Source organism: Lethenteron reissneri, chromosome 7 (assembly GCF_015708825.2).
Source record: "Lethenteron reissneri isolate LAM-NWPU_2019-01 chromosome 7, ASM1570882v1, whole genome shotgun sequence".
NCBI classification, from domain to species: domain Eukaryota; kingdom Metazoa; phylum Chordata; class Hyperoartia; order Petromyzontiformes; family Petromyzontidae; genus Lethenteron; species Lethenteron reissneri.
The window spans coordinates 11908388-11929141 of record NC_083785.1 but is presented as its reverse complement, the minus strand read 5'-3'; the positions used below and the strand labels follow the sequence as shown (position 1 = coordinate 11929141).

General features: G+C 47.4%; 1 protein-coding gene across 1 annotated transcript in view; it reads left to right on the top strand.

Annotated features, from left to right (window-relative positions):
- Window positions 1–18515, top strand: part of LOC133357731 (trafficking kinesin-binding protein 1-like) — a 61023-nt gene extending 42508 nt beyond the window's left edge. The window contains 11 exon segments of the mRNA XM_061575828.1: window positions 858–932; window positions 3019–3153; window positions 4535–4608; window positions 5130–5285; window positions 5505–5788; window positions 7325–7476; window positions 7478–7576; window positions 8577–8690; window positions 9029–9176; window positions 10987–11089; window positions 11614–18515. Of these exon segments, the coding sequence (XP_061431812.1) occupies window positions 858–932; window positions 3019–3153; window positions 4535–4608; window positions 5130–5285; window positions 5505–5788; window positions 7325–7476; window positions 7478–7576; window positions 8577–8690; window positions 9029–9176; window positions 10987–11089; window positions 11614–12484 (2211 nt within the window). The 3' untranslated portion in view covers window positions 12485–18515.
- Window positions 18516–20754: the final 2239 nt, after the last annotated feature.

Here is a 20754-nt window from a genome sequence, read left to right as displayed (position 1 = left end):
TCTCTTTTTCAAAATGCAGTGTTGTGCTTTTCAGATGCGTGAACGCAGCTGAAGAGTAGGCAAACACTTTTCACCAGCAACACTAAAAGATCAACGACCGCTTCCTCGCTGCCAACTGCGAGTCACATCGTAAAAGCAATTGCGGCATTCGTTGTAATTCTGCAGTCGTTTCATACTACTTAATGATTCGAGTAAATGCCAGATAAAACGTTGTGAAATACGCTATAAAAGCTGGAAGTTATCATTATTATAAACATACCGATATTTCATTACTCACTTGCCAGAAAACTACATTGAGCAGATAATGGAAGTGCATATCAGCATAAAAAATCTACCTTTGACTTCTCCCGTGTCCTTGATCAGTAGATGGCTTTATATGCAGTCTGGCTGTAAAAAAATTCCGTCTTTCTTGTCTGCTTTTTTGGATAGAAAATTTTCAGAAACAAAAAGGCACTTTAGCATTTTTATAATGTCTGCAAACATCCATGTATTACTCACTAAATTATTTTTTTAATTTCACTTTGGAGGTTGAAAGTGTTTCTCTGGCCCTTCCTAACAGGGGACATGATCCAATGAAAACCATATTGTAATTGAATGCTGTGTTGCTATTACAGGACCCTGTTGATGAGTGTCCAAATTGATCTAAGGGTTATAGCCCAAAGCCTAAAGACAATCATAACAAAAAGGATGACTTTAAAATGTGCAAATGTATTTCTCCGACAGTTACCCATCTGCTTCTGAACTGCAAATTAAACACCGGAGAGAAACACACAGTGGAAACCGTTGCATAACCCTCGCACACGCATGACTTTTAAAACTTGTTTTAAACGCTGTATTTTGTTGTTCATTGGTTGCAGTATCAGCTGGAGAATGAGGAGCTCGTTCAACATCTGAGCGCAGCCAAAGAGGCTCAGCATGAGCTCACGGCAGAGGTGAGTCGTGGATTCATTGAAGATCGGTGCGGTCTGGGGTGATTGCAACTCGTGGCCTTCATTTGTGTTTGTGTGTGTGTGCATCCTATGACCATAATCTGCTCAATTGTCTATCTCATGACCGTCATCTATGATGGCAGTGTTCTTCATTGCAAGGCTCGCGGGCCACTGGCCAGCCCCTGGTGGCCTTCAGTGCGGCCTCTGACGTGCTGGCCCTGACAATACACAAATGCGAAAACACCCCATCATGCTGTCAAACCCACTGGTTTCAAATGAGTTGTGGCCATCGGACTGATGTCGTCTCGGCAATAGTGACCCCCCCCTCTGAAAATTAGTGAAGAACACTAATCTGTGTGCTTGTGTATCTCACAAAGCAACATCGCCCCCGACTTGATTTGCAGACGAATGCCCATTTATATTTCAGTGTTGCTTATACCTTGTACTGCACAGAGACAGCTGCCTCTTGGGGTTCCCTTGGCCAGATTGCAGTAGGTCATTAGAATGATTGGAATGGGGCGATTGAGTTGCTCAGGCATTTAGATTGCCATATGAATGCAAATAACAAGAATGAAGTTGTATTTTTAGACCGCGTCATTCATGCAAATTGCTTCTCAAAACACTGTACAATTCATAACACGAACAGATTTTCTTCTTTCGGAGGCACGGGAAGCCAGACCAAGCAGGGAAGGCAGCCAGAATCGGTGCCAACAATTATCTTCCTTCAAAAAAAAGCCTCAAGCAGAAGATTCGTGCTGGATACAACTACATTTGCCCATGTGATTTGTAACTTTCATCCTTGCCCATCTATCGAGAGTTAAATTTTTTACGTGCAATTTTATTGACGGACTTTGTGTTGTCTTGGTGTGGTCTGGGACTGTTCGTGCTGTTGTTTTACTGTCTTGCTCAAGCTTGGGAATTGGTTTACTTATGCAATTGGAACTGATATACTTGATCTATTTTACGTATTTATTTTTAGTGATTTGCGTTCCTTGCCAATACTTTGCACTCCGATCATTTGTTGTTGTAACGTTCTGACCCCACCCCTACTGTAAATCTGTGAAAAAGAGCTTCATAGCACATGGGATTTCTCCGGGATAAATAAGAGATTCAAATTCTGATATCCTCTTAGCATCAGAATATCCCCTTGGCACCAGCATCCCCTGTTGATCCTGAACAGTTGTCCAAGTACGCGGTTTTTACTTGGGATGTTTTGGCCATCGCTGTGAACGAGCATCCATGATCCCTGATCGTCACGGCAAGCCTGCTTTGCGCTGGTTTCAAATGTAGGATTTCGCAAACCAATATTATCCATTAGAAAGGTGTTTGTTTGGTTGGATCGCATAAATATGTTTTGTTAAACCTGCCACCACCCGGCGCAGCCAATTAGTAAGGTTTGTCACGTAAACAGAACGTGCCGATTAGTTTCTACTTCAGCACACCGCTGTGTTGGAGAGTAAACCCACAACTTTAACAATTTGAGTGACGTTGTGTTGGTGATTATAACCAGCTTCAGGTGATAAGCCAGAATTGTGAAGAAGTCTTCCTGTTTCCGTCTTAAAAAGAGAGGAGTAAAGGTGATGTCATCACTGTGAGCCGATTAGGTGCAAAGATTATGCTAATAGAATATGCGGTACCTATTATAATTATTGGTTGGGTTATTCACAGTTAATCAACACACAGCGGGAATGCTTTTATGTTTAGTTTGCTGCCCCCCCTCCTCTCTTGACGGATTTCCGATTAGCACGTTTGGCGACGAACGGTGCCCAATAAGTTCAACATACATAGATACTTTTTGATTTAAAGCTTTTGTGACTGCAGGGATTCATATTGTTGGTTCTTTCGGTAAAGTCACGTAGAAGGGAAACAATAAAATAATTGTTTATTTTATATTTTTATATTTTATTGTTTCCCTTCTACGTGACGTTACCTAAAGAACCAAGAATACACATGGATACATTATGTTGATCTGAGAATACGCAGTACATGTTGCCGGTTGGGTTATTCACCGTTAAATCAACACGCAGTCGAATGCCTTGATGCTTAAGTTGATTGTCCCGCGCCTGTTTTTGCGCCGCGCGGTGTGCAGCTGCGGGAGCTCGAGGAGCGCTACGCAGAGTGCGTGGACATGCTGCACGAGGCGCAGGAGGAGTCAAAGGGGCTGCGCAGCCAGACCGTCATGAGCACGCCGCGCAGATACAACGGCAGCCTCCTCTATCCCATGGTGACGCTCCTCGACACCCGCACCTCGTTTCGTGCGAGCGCCGCACCACAGAAGGGTTCCCCGGGTGCCCGAGTGTGGATTATTATTTTTTTCTTCTTGGTTCTTTCAGTAAAGTCACGTAGAAGGGAAATAATAAAATAATAAAAATAAAACATGATAAAATACAATTCTCACGACGTTTCGGCCACAGCGCAAGCAGCCGTCCTCAGGTGAAGAACAGGGCTGTCGGAAAGACAGCGTCTGAATGATTATTATTAAAAAATATATATTTTTTTCTTTCTCAAGGGGTCCTCCGGTTTTTCCCCTCCACATTTAGAATCAACGTGCATTTTAGATTATTGACATTGTTTTTCTGCCATAGATTTCCATGCGATAAGAAACTTTGTTGAGCTGTCGTTTGTGGCCAGGTCGCTTCTGAAAAAGAAGGCTAATAGCTTAGTGGACTTTACCTCGTAAGAACATTTTTTTATTCGGATATTTTTTAAAAGTAATTTTTAATCTTTCCTCTACTTTTCACTCCTACCGTGCTTTTTGTATTGTTTGTTGTTGTAACGTTTTGACCCGCCCCTACTGGACATGTGTGAAAAATAGCTTTTTAGCTCATCGAATTCCTAAAGTATAAATAAATATTCTGATTCTGATTGTGTGTGCCTCCTTAAGGGAGGTGTGCCCCCTCGTGGCTTAGACAGCTAATGTTGTTCTATGAGATCTCTTTTACCAGTGGCAAAATATAGTAGTAGGGTTTTACCCTTTTAAACTGGTACAAAACTGACACCTTTATTCAAGGCATCATGTTTTCCATAAACCACAACACAAGTTGATCAACTTCAAGGACAGTGCATATTATTATCATTATCAGAGTTGCTTCTTTTTGTTTGCTTTTTTGACTATTTGTGTTGTGGTTATTGCAAACATGATGCCTTGAATAAAGGTGTCAGTTTTGTACCAGTTTAAAAGGGTAAAAACCTACTACTATAGCTAATGTTGTTGTTCGGAGCATCGAGAGCTCAGCACTGCTGAAATCGTCGGTTCCAATTCGGACTGCTACATACGGTGCGAACTTCTTTCGCACCGTATGTAGCCAACCGTGATAATCGGACGTGCGGTGAAGGACAATGAACTGAACATAAAGAGCACTTTTAAATAAATGAGTTTTCAATCTTAAATTTAAAAGTGCATAGCGCCAGTGACTTTCTAATATCGGAAGAAAGAGCGTGCCAGATGGCTGCAGAAGCGCACCTGAAAGCGCGCATTGGGGTGACCATCTTCGTTCGACGGCCAGCGAAAAGCCGCCACTGCGAGGATGGCTGGAGTTGACGCGACGGTCTACGCTCCTTGACGAGGTCAGCGAGGTGATGGTGTGGCTGTCTGTGCGTGGCAGGACTCGCTCGCGGCCGAGATCGAAGGCAGCATGCGCCGAGAGCTGCACGAGGATGAGGGCTTCTCTGACCACCGGTAAGATAACTACGCACGTGTTCTGCTGATGGTACTCAAATAAGTCAAAACTGAGTGCTTGCTTAGGTAAATGCGATATCAAAATCACCGGTTCAGAAGGCCACCATCGCCAACCCTCGCCAACAAGCGCGATGAAGTGTGGTCAAAGAAATCCACGTGATTGGGATGACGTGGAAAGGCCCTCCTCCGGCAGTGGATGACACGGGGCTGCACGGTTTGTTGATGCAGGACTGCACACGGGGCTGTCCATAGGGGGAGCGCGGGACCCAGGGTAACTTACCGTGTGTGGGGCCCCCCGATGGCTACAAACTAAACCGAAAGTATCACATCTGACACCATGACGTCGAATCGCGAGGCCCCCCAAGTGCAGGGCCTGGGGCGGTCGTCCCAATTTGCCGTACCCCTAGGGACGACTCCGGCTGCGCTTGTGCATTACGATTGACGACGCTTGATGCCTCATGTGAACACGTATCGATATATAATGTGTCAATGCCGGGGTGACGGCGTGCCTGTGTGGTCAGTTCGCAGCACAAGCGTGTGTTCGACACTGTGAAGGTCGCCAACGAGCTGGTCAAGCGGCGCTGCGTAGGTGGTTCTTCACGGCCGCTGCCAGGATCTGGCCAGGCCCCTGCCGGGGAGACCGGCTCTCCGGCCACCTGGGCTCACGGTGACACGCCGTGAGTTCCGCATCTCGGCTCCCAACATTTCCCATCTCCCATCAGAACTACCGATGCTGGAAAACACACCAGAGGAGCTGTATTATCCACGTGGTTTTTTTCCATGGGTCCTTCTATGGAGTTTTAGGTCCCTAGACAAATGCTCAATTTTCCACCACCACCCCCGCTAGCTCCCTGCTTAAATCCGCCGCTGCTGACGTCTCTCCACGCCGCGTGCAGGGACGGCAGCCAGCGGCTGGGAGACCGCGGTAGCCCCAGCTGCCGGGACCTTCAAGCAGCGCTGCACCGGCTCATGCTGCGAAGGGAAAACGTACAGTGCGAGCGGCGCTACTTCGAGGAGGAGCGCGAGCGGCGGCGGTCGCGCGAGCATGGCGCCGATGGCGCCTACGGCGTCCTACCCAGTGGCCTGCTCACCCCGGCGGACAGCATCATGTCCATCGGCACCTGCCTCTCCTTCCGCTCGTTCCTGCCCGACAAACTGCAGATTGTCAAGCCCATGGAAGGTGTGCACGGGCACCTGGTTGTTCCTTACTCCTTTACGCACAAGAGCCTTTCGACGTCACGAGAGTCGTGTGGGTTGTTTGAGCATACTTCACAATGCTGTAAGATAATGTCTCGTCATAGAGCTTAACCATCATGCAATCTCCCATCATCTTCGTAGCGGCTTTTGGCTGACCATCGAATAAAGACAATCACTGCATCGCGCGCTTTCAGATGCGCTTCTGCGGCTGTCTGGAACGCTCTTCTGTCTGATATTAGGAATCCACTGGAGCTATATACCTTTTAAAATAATTTAGATTGAAAATTCATTTTTTTAGAACTGATCTCTTTGTTCAGTTTGTCCTCCCCCCGTACCTCCGATTAGCACGGTTGGCCATGTACTGTGGGGAAAAAAGTTCAACTTACGTACATATGGCCCATGGAATCGGAGAACACAGAGCTTCTCCTGGAATTTTTTTAAGTTACCTTTGGTCCACACAGTAAGGGGCACCCCTGAAAGTAATGTTTGTCGCATGACAGTCAAACCGATATTCATAATTCTCGGGGTTGTAATTTAACCGAATTGAGTGCAGAACCAGATGAGGAGTTGTTTTATTGTTTGTTCTGCAGTCAACTCGCAAAACTTGAGTACCCAGTTTTAATAATTGGTGCCAGCTTGGATTCAAACGTAGGATCTCAGCGGTGCCAGCTCAGTGCTCTGACCAATGGAGCATCCAACTACTTCAGTGGCTTTTTGTTACTTTCTTTAATTCCCATGTTCTTTGATGGACGGTGCCTGTAATGCAGTTTTCCCACTGCCAGGCTCTGTGATTAAACCCCAGGATCTTAGCGGTGAGGACTATGGCTCTCTGATCTTCAAGCCATGTGGCCAATTCATAGCATTGTGTTATTTCAATTGCCTTGTTCTTCAATGAGCGGTGCCCATCATGGGGTGATGACGAGGCCAAGCGATAACGGATTCACTGTTTGCTGCAGAGGTTCGTGGTTCGAATCCAGCGGCGGCCCTGTTTATTACTGCGGGGTGTAGTACTTGAATTTCAAACATCTTCCATCATTCGCACGAGTGGACCATTTGTGCTGGTGTATGGGGTCAAATTTGCCTTGTTAGAAAATTTCTCTCAATTTACTTAATTGGGATGATGCATAGCAACCATCGGCCCCTACTAGTAGATTAAAGCCCATTTTATTCGCTGTAAGACGGCCCTGAGTATAGGGGCACCATGGTGACAAGATGTTAACTACCTCGCGTGGGATACAGGAAGTCGTGGGTTCCATCCCGACCCTGATGCCTGTATATTTGGTGTTTGCGTGATCTCCCCATGGTAACATGGATTTTTCTCCGGGTCCTCCGGTTTTTCCCTCCACATATAAATGTCCATCTGATAAGCCACTCTTCATTGAGCTATCATTTGTGGCCAAGTCACTTTTGAAAAAGCGCGATATAGCTCAGTGGGCCTTACCTGGTAAAATAGTAAAATATTTTAGTTTATAGGGGTGCGCTACATCAGAATGCGGCGTTTGTCTCCCCCGACCGCCAGGCTCCGTGACGCTGCTCCAGTGGCAGCAGCTGGCGCAGCCGCACCTGGGGGGGATCCTGGACGCTCGCCCCGGCGTGCTCACCAAAGACGACCGCCCGCTCGAGGACGTGGACGAGGAGGCCACGTACCACCTGGGCGACCTGGAGGAGGACTGATCTGCCGGCGGACGACGGCGTGGAGGGCCTGTCGTTCTGCTCCCGCCTCCCATCCTCGTCGCCCGCCCACCTCGCGGGGCGCGCCACCCGCACCGACGTGAGCTGCCGGGAACGCTGGGATCAACGGGGGATTTCTGGTGCCAACGGGATATTCTGATGCTAAGAGGATATCAGAATCAGAATCTTTCATAAAATCGTAAAATAGAAAAAAAAGATATAGCTTTATTTGAGCAGGTGAAGCCCGCTGTTCTATTACCTTATTTTTCTGGCCACAAATGATAGCAGCTCAAAGAAGTGGCTTATCACGTGGACACTTTTAGCAGTCAAATAATATAAATAACCTAAAGACATGTTTCGAAATGTGAAGGGAAATACCGGAGAACCCGGAGAAAAAAATCCCCGCGACCACGGGGAGAACATTTGCTGATAGCAAGTGGGGTGTGGGGCAGCTGTGGTGGGGACACTGGGCGTCTTGTAAAATAGTTAGTAGGTACGGTGAGCTGGCACGCACCGCTGACATCTTGGGTTTGAATAAAAAAACTCGGTGGTGGGAAAACTGCAGTATGGTCACCACTATTTAGCAGACAAGAGAATGTGAGAGAACAAATAGCCATTTCGATGGCCGGATTCCTCAGAGGTCAAAGGTCAAAGCATTGACCTGCCAGTTTAACACGTAGGCTTTCACGACCAATATCATCCATGATGTTTTTTGGGTTCGATCGTGTAAACTTCTGTTTTGGTTCTGCACTTAATTTGGCAACATGTCAATGAAATTCTGATTTGACCTTTATTGAGACAATCATCACTTTTATGTGGCAGATCACCATTGAAAGTACTGCCCTTTCCTGTGTAGAACACAGGTCACTTGGTCACTTGAAGGGACATCATCGGTAGCTCTGTGATATCCACTTCTGTTGGCCGTTCTCTGATACGAAAGGTCGCACTGCTCTGCGAGAGATCTAAATGGATACATCTTCTGATGACGTGACTCCAATAGCACAATTGGGATACAATTGGGGAAAATGCATATTAATAAACAATTGGTAAGCATGTTGTACTGTTGTGCTATTCTCCCATGCCCCCATCATCTCTCGCAGAATTACGATTCAGCAATTCATCCGGCACCTGCACACGAGGCTGATTCCATCACTCCCATCTCCACAGTGGACATCCTCGCAGACACCATCCCACCTTTTGCCTGCCACTCCACCGTTAGTCTCGACCACCGGTCACTATCCCTTCTAACCACGACGTGTCCTGCCCAGGGCCAACTTACCTTACTTTTCGATCATTCAGATGCTGTCTTTCCGACAGACCTGTTCTTCACCTGAGGACGGCTGCTTGCGTTGTGGCCGAAACGTCGTGAGAATTGTATTTTATTATGTAAAATTTTTATTATTTTATTATTTCCATTCTACGTGACTTTACCGAAAGAACCAAGAAGATGTTACCTTACTTTAACGGTCAATGCGACGTCTGTACCTTGTGCAATTAATTGGTGAGTACGCAAGTCGGCAAACGTCATTGCACCGACGTGTGTTCTCTGCAGTGTGGCCCAGGCGCGGAGGAGGGTGGCGGTGGCGCGGTGGCTCCACCCCAAGCGAGCCGGCAGGGCCCCGTGGGCAGTGCAGCTGGCCCTCAGGGCCCCGCCGAGGCCTTGGATCAAATGGTCGCCAGCCGACCCTTCACGCTGCCAGGTGAGCGGCAAGACACCGTGCCGCCTGCTGATAGAGCTTTTTCACACGTAGGATTTCGCGAACAATATTATCCGTAGAGGTTTTTGGGTGAGATCGCATAAATGTAAACGTGTCGTTAAACCTGCCACCACCCGACACAGCCAATAAGGAAGGTTTGTCATGCGAACAAAACATGCCAATTAGTTATTAGTTCGGCATACCTGTGTGTACTCGAATTGTAAATGTTGTGCGTTTACATGACAAACCTTACTAATTGACTGTGTCAGTTTGTGGCGCGTTTAACAACGCGTTTATATTTATACGATCTCACCCAAAAAACATCTATTATGGTTAGAGATCTTTCATCATCATCCTCATAGTCAACATCTTTCTGTTCTACATTTGAAGTTTTTGTGACTGCAAGGATGCATACTCTTTGGTTTTTTCAGTAAAGTCACGTAGGTAAAAAATTTAAATAAATTAAATCATGACGTTTCGGGTGCAACACAAGCGTCCTTCTTCAGTTGGGGAAAACTTTGCGAAAGCACAAACCGCTTAAGTGTGTCGACACATGAAACGTCGAGATTTAATTTATTTTAAATTTTTAACTACGTGACCTTACTGAAAAAACCAAAGAACATCTTTCTGAACCGCATTGCATCGTGGGGTGCATCACCGATGCGTCGGTTGTCAATCCTCTCCTCTTGTGCCTCTCCTTCACAGTCTGTGTCAGGTGCTGGTGCTCATTTATCCGTCCATGTTAGAGAGCGGAACGCGATGTTTAATACAGGATTCCCTTACTTTGTGCAGCTTCGGTTTGTGCGATGTTGCGAAAATGCGGCTAACTTGCTTCTACCCAAAATTCGCTGTATTATGCCGTTTGAATTTAATGTTAATGTTGCTATGTGGTCGGACTGGGGACAAAATTGTGTCTGAATGCATCTTCCGCGTAAAGTGAGGGAGATCTGTGTTTGTGTTGTGTTGTTTCCTGCATTTTGTGTTTTGTGTCATGTGGCTATGTTGTGTTTGCTGTAGCTTTGCGCTTTCAGATTGTAATATACAAGTCAACGTCTCAATTCTTCGTGTGTTGGGACACGATTAATGCGTAATGGCACTCCAAACGGAACATACCATCTGCAGGGACATTTTGGTGTTCAGTCGTGTCGAACTGTCAAGAATTCCTACGTCAGTCCTATGATTCTCAGTCACATGCATTTAATTTTCTACAATATAAAAGCCACTCCTCAAAGCCCCATTGTCTATTGCTCCATCATCAGCAGCTGTGTTACCGATTGTAGTCGTAAATAAGCTTAAAGTAGAATTCAACTGGGTCACATCATCTGTGACATTATTAAAGAGTTCCGTAGGTTAAAAAAGAAAACAAATAAATTAAATTGCGACGTTTCGGAGGCAACACAAGTAATGTTGCTGTATCAAGTGATACAGTAATTTTGTATCAAGTGATACAGTCATTTTGCTGTGACGGTTCCACCTAAAGACGGAAGCTTGTGTTGCCTCCGAAACGTCGGGATTTTATTTATTTGTTTTCTTTTTTCACCTACGTGACTTTACCGAAAAAACCAAAGAGTATGTATGGATCCTTGCAGTCACGAAAACTTAAAATCTCGAATTATTAACGAGTTGTCATCACCTCACCCACCTAAATTCAATTGACACAAGCCCACAAGTATTTTACAGGCCATGGACAATGCGTTTTAATGCTGCAACACCAGTGGCCAATTCTCAGTCGGAAAAAAACTTGTCCGTACTGCCGGTGTTTCTAGACACAGATCCAATGTACGTGTCGTGCTGTGCCGTGTCGGGTGTGCAGTGAACTACCCTGGCAAGTGCCTGTCCCAAACCAGCTCCACGTACACCTTCACCACCTGCCGAATCCTGCACCCCACCGATGAGCTCACTGCCCTCACGCCCAGGTGAGGCCCATGCCCATTCACTCCTCATTCATTCGGTCATTCATTCATTCAGTCGGTCGTTCGTTGTCCATAGGTCAAATTTATGCCTCTTGGAAAGGGTGATCATTGACGATTAGCAGAACCTTTTGCTTTGTAATGTTGAAGCATTTGAAGGATGCGAGTAATACATTATTGATCGTTTAGCTGTAACTATTTGTCCATGACCATTTCAATTAATGGGCTGTAACTATGTATTTTTTTTATAAATTATATTTGTGTTAACATGCTGTTTGCCTATTATTTCAATATAGGCAACTTTAGTTCTGTTTATGGATGACATGCATAACGTGTTTGATTGATAAACATTTTAAACTGATGCACAATTAAGGAATGTGTCCTCTGAAGAAAATAACCCCAGAGGCTTCACAGCACCAGCGTACCATTGTGAATAATGACCGACTCTCGCGAAGCTCTGACGAAAGGGCAATGCGCTCTCTCCCGGGGGGTTTGGCGGCTTGCGGTGAAACCCCCCTCTCTGCGTACAGCGGCATGTACGCGCCGATCCCGATCTGCAGCATCGGCCCCGGCGCTGCCAAATCGACGTCGGAGTCGCAGGCTGGCACGCCCTGCGGCCCTCCGCGCCCCAGCCTCTTCCAATCGTCCACCAACCAAAGGGACTCCACCAAGACGCTCAGCTCCAGCCTGGGTCTGGCCAACCTGCTCAAGGAGCGCGGCATCTCCGCCGCCGTCTACGTGCCGCGGGTCGGCCGTCCGCGGCCCGGCCCGCCCTCCGCCGGCGAAGAGCCGTCGGCGGAGATGGCCGTGCCGTGCACGCCGCCCAACTCTCCGCGCGCCCTCTCGCCGTGCCCGTCGCCGCCCGCCTTCCCGCCGGCGCGCCCCTCGGGTCTGCAGTGCGAGAGCTTCCTGGCGTCCAAGCCGGCCAAGTCTCTGCTGCTGCTGCAGGGCGCGGCGGGGGCCGCCGGGGCACGGGCGCGCAGCAGCAGCGGCAGCCAGACGGAGCTGTGTATGGGTGGCGGTTTGGTGGAGAGACTCAAGCGGCTGGGCCTTGCCAAGACGCGGAGTGATGGCAGGATGGTGCTGGCACCCATGCCCGCGCCCGCGCCCATGCCGCCGTGCTCCTCCGTGGTGCTTAACGGCGGCCTTGCCGACGAAGCCGTCGCCCCCGCCGGATTGGCCGTGGCGTTGGCGGTGGTGGGCCGCGGGGACACTGGTGTAGGGCAGCCGTTGAGGGCTGGGAGCATGCGGAGGAACCACAGCTTCCCCACGATAGCGGGTGGCCTCCGTAGAAACCAGAGCATGCCGGTCATGAACGGCGGCGTGCCGGCGGGCACCAACCCATTCCAGTGCAGCGTGCTGGACGAGACAGGTCTGAGCAATGCGTTCCTCCCGGAGTGATCCGATCTGCAAAGTCGATCTACGTGAAGAGGTGGCCGGAAATTGCTCTCGGATAGTTTTGGTTGCCACCCCATAACTGTCGCTGGTCCATGCCGTGGCTGCATTCACTGTTTGCCGCTACTCTTAAACGTCAATGTCATTGACCGACATGTAGTGCAATGACTGTTCAGTATGATGGCGCGAAGAAAAATAGAAATTGTTATCAACACTAATTGTTCATTTTAGCCATTGTTTCCGTTGTTGTACTATGTAATGTTCGCTGCATGGGAGGAATTTGTGAATTTACCGCAACGTGTGATGTTGAATATCAGGCCACAATCGGAGACCATTACTTAACAAAAATGCTCATTTTGATGCGGCGGCTTTGAGGCGAACAACTAGTTTTGTGATGGGCACTCATGTTTGTAGGGCAGCGATCGGTGAGGTGCGCACATTGGCCAATGAAGGCCGCTGGACAGAGATGTCGAAAAGCAACAAGCCTTTGTTACCTATCCACGTTCAAATGAGCCCCATGTGAGAACGCATCTACTTTATCACAGGTGCCTGGGGGATTTGCCCACCATTGATTGTGCTCCCGTTAATATCACGTGGTAACACTGATCCACGAAAAACCGGTTACCTCCTGTGAAAGTGAACTCCGTTACTCACCATTAGCCACAGCAAAAGCTCGGGAGGGAATACAACTGCACAAGCTTTCTCCGATCTGTATTTTTACATTTTTTAAAAAGTGGTCCTTCCTACTTGGCAATAAAAACACCGGCGTCGACTAAACTAAATCGTCAAACATTTCTGGAGCATTTCCCCGAGGAAGAACGCGGGTTCCGTTCATAATTTCTACGTTTTGTATTTTTTCAGGACAGCGCTGCCGCTGATTTGCATAGCGACTGACGACACAAAGGCGTCCTCTTGCAAATTAAGACGCGGGCGATCTATTTTGCGTCGTACAAACCGTGGCAATTGACATTGCACACTGAGCTAATTGTTGTTAATGTTGTCGTAAGGAGCCCGGACGTTGATGCAACTGGGTCATAGACTCACGCGTGAGCACACTTGACCAATAGCCTACCTACCGACCGCCTCATCCACCCCACTGCTTCCATACTAAAGGAGGGAACTCTTATTTGAACACATGATAAATAATGTAAAAACTTTGCAGTATCCAAAATGGCAAGCGACTCCCATTTCCCTTGAAATTTGTTTTATTTTACAGGTGGATACATATTTAAGTAAATGTTAATTTCTGTTCCTGAGTGTATATATAAGTTGGGAAATGTAAATAAGCATTACCTGTGAATGTGTGATATTCACTGGATCGTAGAGGTGGTTTCTGCATGCCGTTTAGTATGGTCAAGTGGCCTGGCAGTGAAAACTGTTTTGCAGCCGTGCTAACAGAAACAAAAGTCTGCGTTGGCATTCGAGTTCATAAGGTCACCAACGTTGTTACTTAGCGGTTGGAGAACAAAATAGAGAAATGGCACTCCAATGGAACATTAAATCAATGAAGGAATTGCTTATTTTTAAATGAGATGCTGAGATTTCGATAGAGCTGAGTGACAAAATCTACTTTCAATTGTGGGTGTCATTTCTTCATTTGTTTTGGTACATTTCACAGAAGCGACAAAGCCACTCGACAGTCATTTTTTTAAAAGTCAGCTTTAACGATTGTGTAATCATTCTACCTGGTCGGAACTACTCTCCCACCTGTGCTTCCTGTGCTCGTCAAACATGCGCTGTTGCAGACGTGCTTCTCAAAGGAGGAGCCTACGAATGAATCGAGTGGAATAGGTGGGCAATGTGCACGTGTTTATGCTTTGTGCGCGGTCTAAGCACAGCCACGAAAAGGGAATCTTAATTGTGGAGGAATAAATATTGCATTCGACTAGACGATGTTTTTCTCAATTGATGTTACGGCAGTGGCTTTTATCGTCGTTGGCATGGGCCCTTGTGCAAGGAATTAAATGGGACCTCCTATCCAATTGTCCCCCGACTGCCAAGCCACCGCATCGTGGCAGGGTGACGCAGTCGTAACAATTTGCTTCTCGCAGCAATAAATCCCCAGAGTTCGATTTTCCGACTCGGGCATCTTTCTGCGTGGAGTTTGTAAGTTCTCTCCCCGGTTGGCATGGGTCTTCTCCGAGTTCACCGATTTATCCCGGAGTCAAAACAATCTCGCAATGGAATCAGGGCAGTGGCCAAATAACAATCCCAACGCAGAAAAATTTGGACCGTAAATTACTCGGCGGGAATTGCACAGAGGAAAATTGTCCCCCCCCCCCATCCTGTGAACCTGGCGGCAAGAGCGGCCTGAAGAGACTAAAGAGTTCCTAGGCAAGCAGTTGTAATAAATGAAGAAATAGATGAATAGATAAATTGGTTTAGTGACTAATTTTAAATGTTCATAACTGCCTGTTCCCTAAAAATGTCCAGCCGTCCGAAAGCACGGTCACCGTGGCTCCCAGCCTTTCCTGCTTTCATTCTAGATTTGAAGCTTTTCCTGCTTTCACTTTTACCAATCTCATTCACGCCCGCCGACTCGCGTGTCAGTCGGTGACGCGATGAGGGCACGATGCCTACATCGTTTGTTATCATTGGTGAGCACGGAAATATTTGACGCCGAGTTGGTTGTGGTGAACACTACGACCTAAAATCTGATGGAAGCGATTCCCCCTCCACCCAGATTTGGGTTTGGCCCATGCGGTGTGTCTCATTAGTCCGCTTGCTGCCCACTTATGCGGTTTAACAAATCCAGTTGTCGGTGTCGTGTGCGCCTTCTGCTCGGGATTCAATCTTCGTATTGACAAATACATCCATCCATGTGGCGATGGGGCAATCAATTGAAAAAAAAAACATTGGAAGTTATTTTTTAAACTATCCTACATTTGTCCGACCAATGAAGTACGCATAGAAGTGCGTGTTTTGTGAACCATATGAGCACATGAAAACCCATATTGCTATCTAGCTTGTCTATGATATGGCTGGAAAGGCTATGTTCTGTGTTATCACGATTGTCTTTTCGATGCTGACAATGTTGCTTTGTTGCATGTTTATGTATATTTGGGAAAGCTTTGCAATACCTGTGACTTGAACTGTTGCAATTATTATTGACTGGCATCATTATCTTCACTGTCACTATTATCACCACCACCACCATCGTTGGAGTTTGATTTTAAAACGTAATAATTCTTGCAATTTCAGTCAGCGACGAGGAGAGAGAATGTCCCGTGACGTGAGACTGTTATTAAGAGGCGATCGCTGCTTCATGCCAATGCGTAATATTGTTTTTGCTTTGCTGAAATATGCAATGTTAATTCTGTTGGAAGAATACGGGGCGACATTTAAAAGTGGCGAATATTGTCTCGTGTTTGTACAGCAACAACAAAAAAAACATGTAGATTGTCACCTGCTGGGGCTGTGAAGCTGTTGAGTTGATGCTTAATATGAGCTGTTGCGAATTTTGTGAGATTATTTATTCCAAACGGGTGTTTTCTCAGACAGAGTTTATTGTAAATATTTTACGTTGACATCGATGTCATTGGACGACGGCACTGAACGTTGAGTCTTGCTGTGCGCGCGCGTGTTCGTGTGCCTGAGTGTGCGTGAGCATGTGCGTGCATCACTAATCACTATCGGCAGGGATGTTCAAATCCGTGGAAGCTCGCAGCTATTCATAATAATTATCTATCACTTTGTGTTTTTTTGGATTATTGGAAGAAATTGCTCAACCAAAAGTGGACCTGGCTTTGACTGCCTTTGCCAAAGCGCTCTGCAATTGTCACCTGTGCAGCAGATGTCTCTACACAGACCACCATGTGCTTCGTTATGCGGTATCAGTGAATTTGGGTTTATTTTCTCCGCCATTCACCACCACCATACAACAAACCGCCCGGGGTTGTGCAAACGTCCTGATCGTTTACACCCAACGTAGCTTCCACGGATTAGTGTCTCGAGTCAATCAAAGGCCACAGATGACTGCTGCGCTCGCCATCCTCATTTTGCCAGTTTGTCTTTCGGTTCTAAGTGTATTTATTAGAGGTTTTTATTTCATCGTCATGGATGCAGGTGTGTGCGCAGCATTTAAATGGAACGTTATTCGCGTGTTTTGACGGTGCAAATGACATCCGCTGGTGTGTGCTAAGTGATGCATTTCTGAGACTCGATGAAAGTTGATCGTTTTTGGGGAATTGTTTCTGGGAAATTGGTCGTGGATGATGGTGATGGAAGGTTGATGCATGGTCGTTGTTTGTAAAGGAATGGAAGGGGGGGGGGAATAATTAACGTTGCCAAGAGCCATCTGGAAGTGTCCTTTAACACGTTTTTGTACCACGTGCTGTTAAAACGTATTGTTCGGCAATGTTTTCGGCTTACACACTCCAATCACGGTTTCTTATTAAATTAGGTAAGCGGGCAATGTGTTTCATTCACACTTCTTGTCTCTCCACGTTTTAAGCAACAGTATTGGACAATCCGTTGGCCAAACGGCCTTCTGGGAAGTGCGTACAGCAGCATTGACTCGGTTCAAGCAAAACTCTGGACCGATTCCAACGTTCAGTGTCTCAAACGACACTATGTCCTCAAGAGACACTGAAAACTGGTTGAAATAATAATGCTACTGTTATTTTCTATGTGGAGAGATGGATATTGGGGGGAGAGACATTGTCTGCGTGTCTTTTGTTTTTATATTCTCGAAAACGACGCTTATGATTCGTTTGTTGTCATGGTTTTCTATGTACCTGTTCAAGTACACATTGTGGATTCAGTTTTAAGTGATAAGAGGACGCAACAGGCAAATGTCACGTGCTTTCTGTTGTTACATATTCTTGTCAGCTTGTGCCACGAGCCACCGTTCTATGTGTGTGTACTCGTTTCCGGTATGTGTAGATGCATGGAAACACGCGGGTTGACCGTTCATATTTCAATATAGCCAATATTTCCAATCATCATCCGTGTTAATTCTTCGGCTGGATGAAGGCCTCCACAATCTGCCACCATGTGATCACGATCCTGAGTTGTAGTAATAATCCGCCCAGCGCTTGCACGCAAATGAACAGTTATTTAGCTCGTAAAACTGGCCAAGGATTAGCTTCCAAAAGGAGCCTATTTTATATCTATTTTTTATTTAGTTACACTTCGAGTACATTTCGTTGGACACGTTGTTGGGATTTGTTTTTGTTTGAATGGTGAGAGTAAGTGATGTCTGCATGGGACATGAGAAGGGGTATGTGGACGGAAAGGAGGTTTGTGTTGGAGAGTTGTGAAACTAGAGCTGAAGGTACCGGGGAATTTTTTACCGTAGGCCACCGAGAGGTGGGTAGGTTTTTGCCATTTTGTGAAGTTCCATTCGATCCGTCACTCTGCGTTTGGCTCAACATGAGAATTTATCTTTGCAAGCTACACAGCCAGCCTTAGCGGTATACCTTGAACGGCCTTTGTCATATATTAAATTATTGCAAGGTATAGTGAACAGTAAATACGGGTTCAGATGTCCTGGAGTTGAGATGTCAGGATATGGGCCATGCTCCTGATGGTGCATTGGATGCATTTTATAATATTTCTCGCACGCTAGGTAGACTCTACACGAGCCCCATTATGGGTACGCAATGAATTTGTCGCTCTCTGGGACATTTAGTGAAGTTCATGACATAATTGTGAACGATATCATCATTTTCTAAGGTGTATTTCAAAAAACCACGTGGTTACATGTGCATTAATTAACAGGCTCGCGATAAAAGTGTCAGTGGTCGAGAAACTAAACGTGTGATGGACTAGACACGTTATTCAGGTGTTGGTCCTGTAAGCATAAACAACAAAATTACGGAATAGTAAATTCATAAATACAAATGTACTGTAGATTTGTAAAAAGCACAAACGCAGGTGTTCCCACATGAAACGTTGCACTTTTGTTCTCGTGTTCCGCTGTGGTTTCTTGTTACTGAGCGCGAGTTTCACTCCTCAAAACTGTGCCCACCGGGGGACCCTGTTCGGAGCAACAGATGTGGACTTTTAACCCAAAATAAAGACGACTTGTATCCTCCCCTGATGGCGTGTGGTCTGCGTGTTGTGTATGCACAGTAAAGATAGACGTGCAGCCCAGCAATTAACACATTCCTGCGGAGGGAGCTGGTAGGAACGTTGGGTTGCTCGGTCAATGGCCAGGGTCAACGGCGGCGTGGTGTATTCCGCAAATATGCCCGACTGTGAGGGCGGGCACAAGCCGGCGTGAGTAGGTTCAACGTTGAGTTTTATAAGGGCACCACGGAGTGACCAGCCCCTCCCCACCCAGCCCCACCTCTCTCACCCCCCACCCAGCCCCACCCTCCCCACCCAGCCCCATCCCACCCAGCCCCACCTCACCCAGCCCCTCCCCACCCAGCCCCTCCCTCCCCACCCAGCCCCTCCCCACCCAGCCCCTCCCCCCCCACCCAGCCCCTCCCCCCCCCCATCATCAACAAAATAATTTGAGCGAGGCGTCATTCCGCGATTGCCGTACAGTTATTTGATTTCTGTGAAAACGTTTGGTGCATATCCGCTAAATTTGGACGGATCGTGGCATTAGATCACCATGGGTTGGACTTCGTCAATTCTACAAAGGTGTACTGCATGCATGGATAACTAAGTGAATCTCAAAATACACAATAGCATGCTAGCTAGACTATACAGCATGTATTATACTGGTAGGAACCACCTGGTTCCACCAGCCCACAGGGGATTATTGTGTCCGTCCGTTCGTCGTGAATTCCAAAAATGGGAGGGGTGGGGCTGGGTGGAGAGGGGCGTTCATCTTCCTGATGACGGTCGCTTGTGTTGCGATCGAAACGTCGTCGTTTTTTTTATTATTTTCTTTGCAGCTATCTACTTGACTTTACCGAAAGAACCAAAGAATATGAATCCCTGCAGTCACGAAAGCTTGAAGTCAAGTACCAGTTGTATTGCAAACGTTTAGTTTTAGCTATGGGAGGTAAGCGGAGAAGCTGAAGTAAACCCCATGCAGAACAGGTGGAGTTGGGGGGGGGAAGACATAGAAACTCCACAGAAAAGTGACTGAGTGGGGAAATCGAATCCGGGGCCCTTCCTTGCAATTGAGGCACAGCAAGGTCGTAGCCATGGAATCAACATTGGGGGGGGGACCTAATCTTCCAGGGGGTCTGGGGGTCCCCCTCCCCCCAGAAAAAACATCTATATTTGAAAACGAGTTTCCTGCCATGCCCTGCCTAAAATATAAAAAAAAATCACTAACACATAGGATCGACTTTTTATTGATTTTTTTACAATAATGTCTAATCGTGTATTGTATTACATTGCACTGTTTTTTCTTTTTTTTACCTTTTCTTGTTTCATTGTATGTGTAGTGGTGGTATTGACGTGCGCCGGCAGTGATGGATCACGGGGCGCGGGGTTGGGCACGCGATGTGGGCGTGGCATGGACGCGCGCGCCGGTGGTAAGGCGCGCTCACACAAGCTGGGAAAAAAGGATCGTAGCGAGTGCGCAGTGATTGGTCAGATAAGTGGGTGCTCTCAGCGACGTCCGCAGGAGGGGTATAAAGGGAGACGCGCGAGAGCACTCGTGGTCAGTGTTAACCAGTTGAAGACCGAAGACGGGGTGGAGGAGGTAGTGGCCCGAGACCCCTAGTCCCGCCGTCCTTGTGGGGACCGGGGCCCTGTGTGGCTCGGAGCCGAGACTGGGGAATCGTAGTCCGACGCCCGTGTGGGTCGGGACGGTGGTACCCAGAGCCGAGACGGGCACCCCGGCTGGGTGTGTCCCGGAAGGCTACGGGGCGTAAGAGCCCGTGTCAGTACAGCTGAGTGGGTGTTAGTCACCCGAGTAGCTAAGGAGGGTGTTGGTCACCCGTGTAGCTGAGTGGGTGTTAGTCACCCGTGTAGCTGAGTGGGTGTTGGTCACCCGTGTAGCTGAGTGGGTGTTGGTCACCCGTGTAGCTGAGTGGGTGTTAGTCACCCGTGTAGCTGAGTGGGTGTCCGTCACCCGTGTAGCTAAGTGGGTGTTGGTCACCCGTGTAACGAAGTAGGGTGTTAGTCATCCGTGCAACTACAAGTTGGTGAAAATAAAGAGTGTGCTACCCGTGAAGTCGTCTCCTGCCGAGTTACTACTTTACAACTGGCGTCAGAAGTAAACCTGTCTTCAAGGAGAATGGACACAAGGAAGACTTCTCGTTCCCACGTGCAAGACCGGGGAGACGACGACGTACCGGTGACACCACCCTCGGGAGGAGAGGACGAGGAGTTGCCGCCGATGCAGCACTTCGCGGAAATGGCCG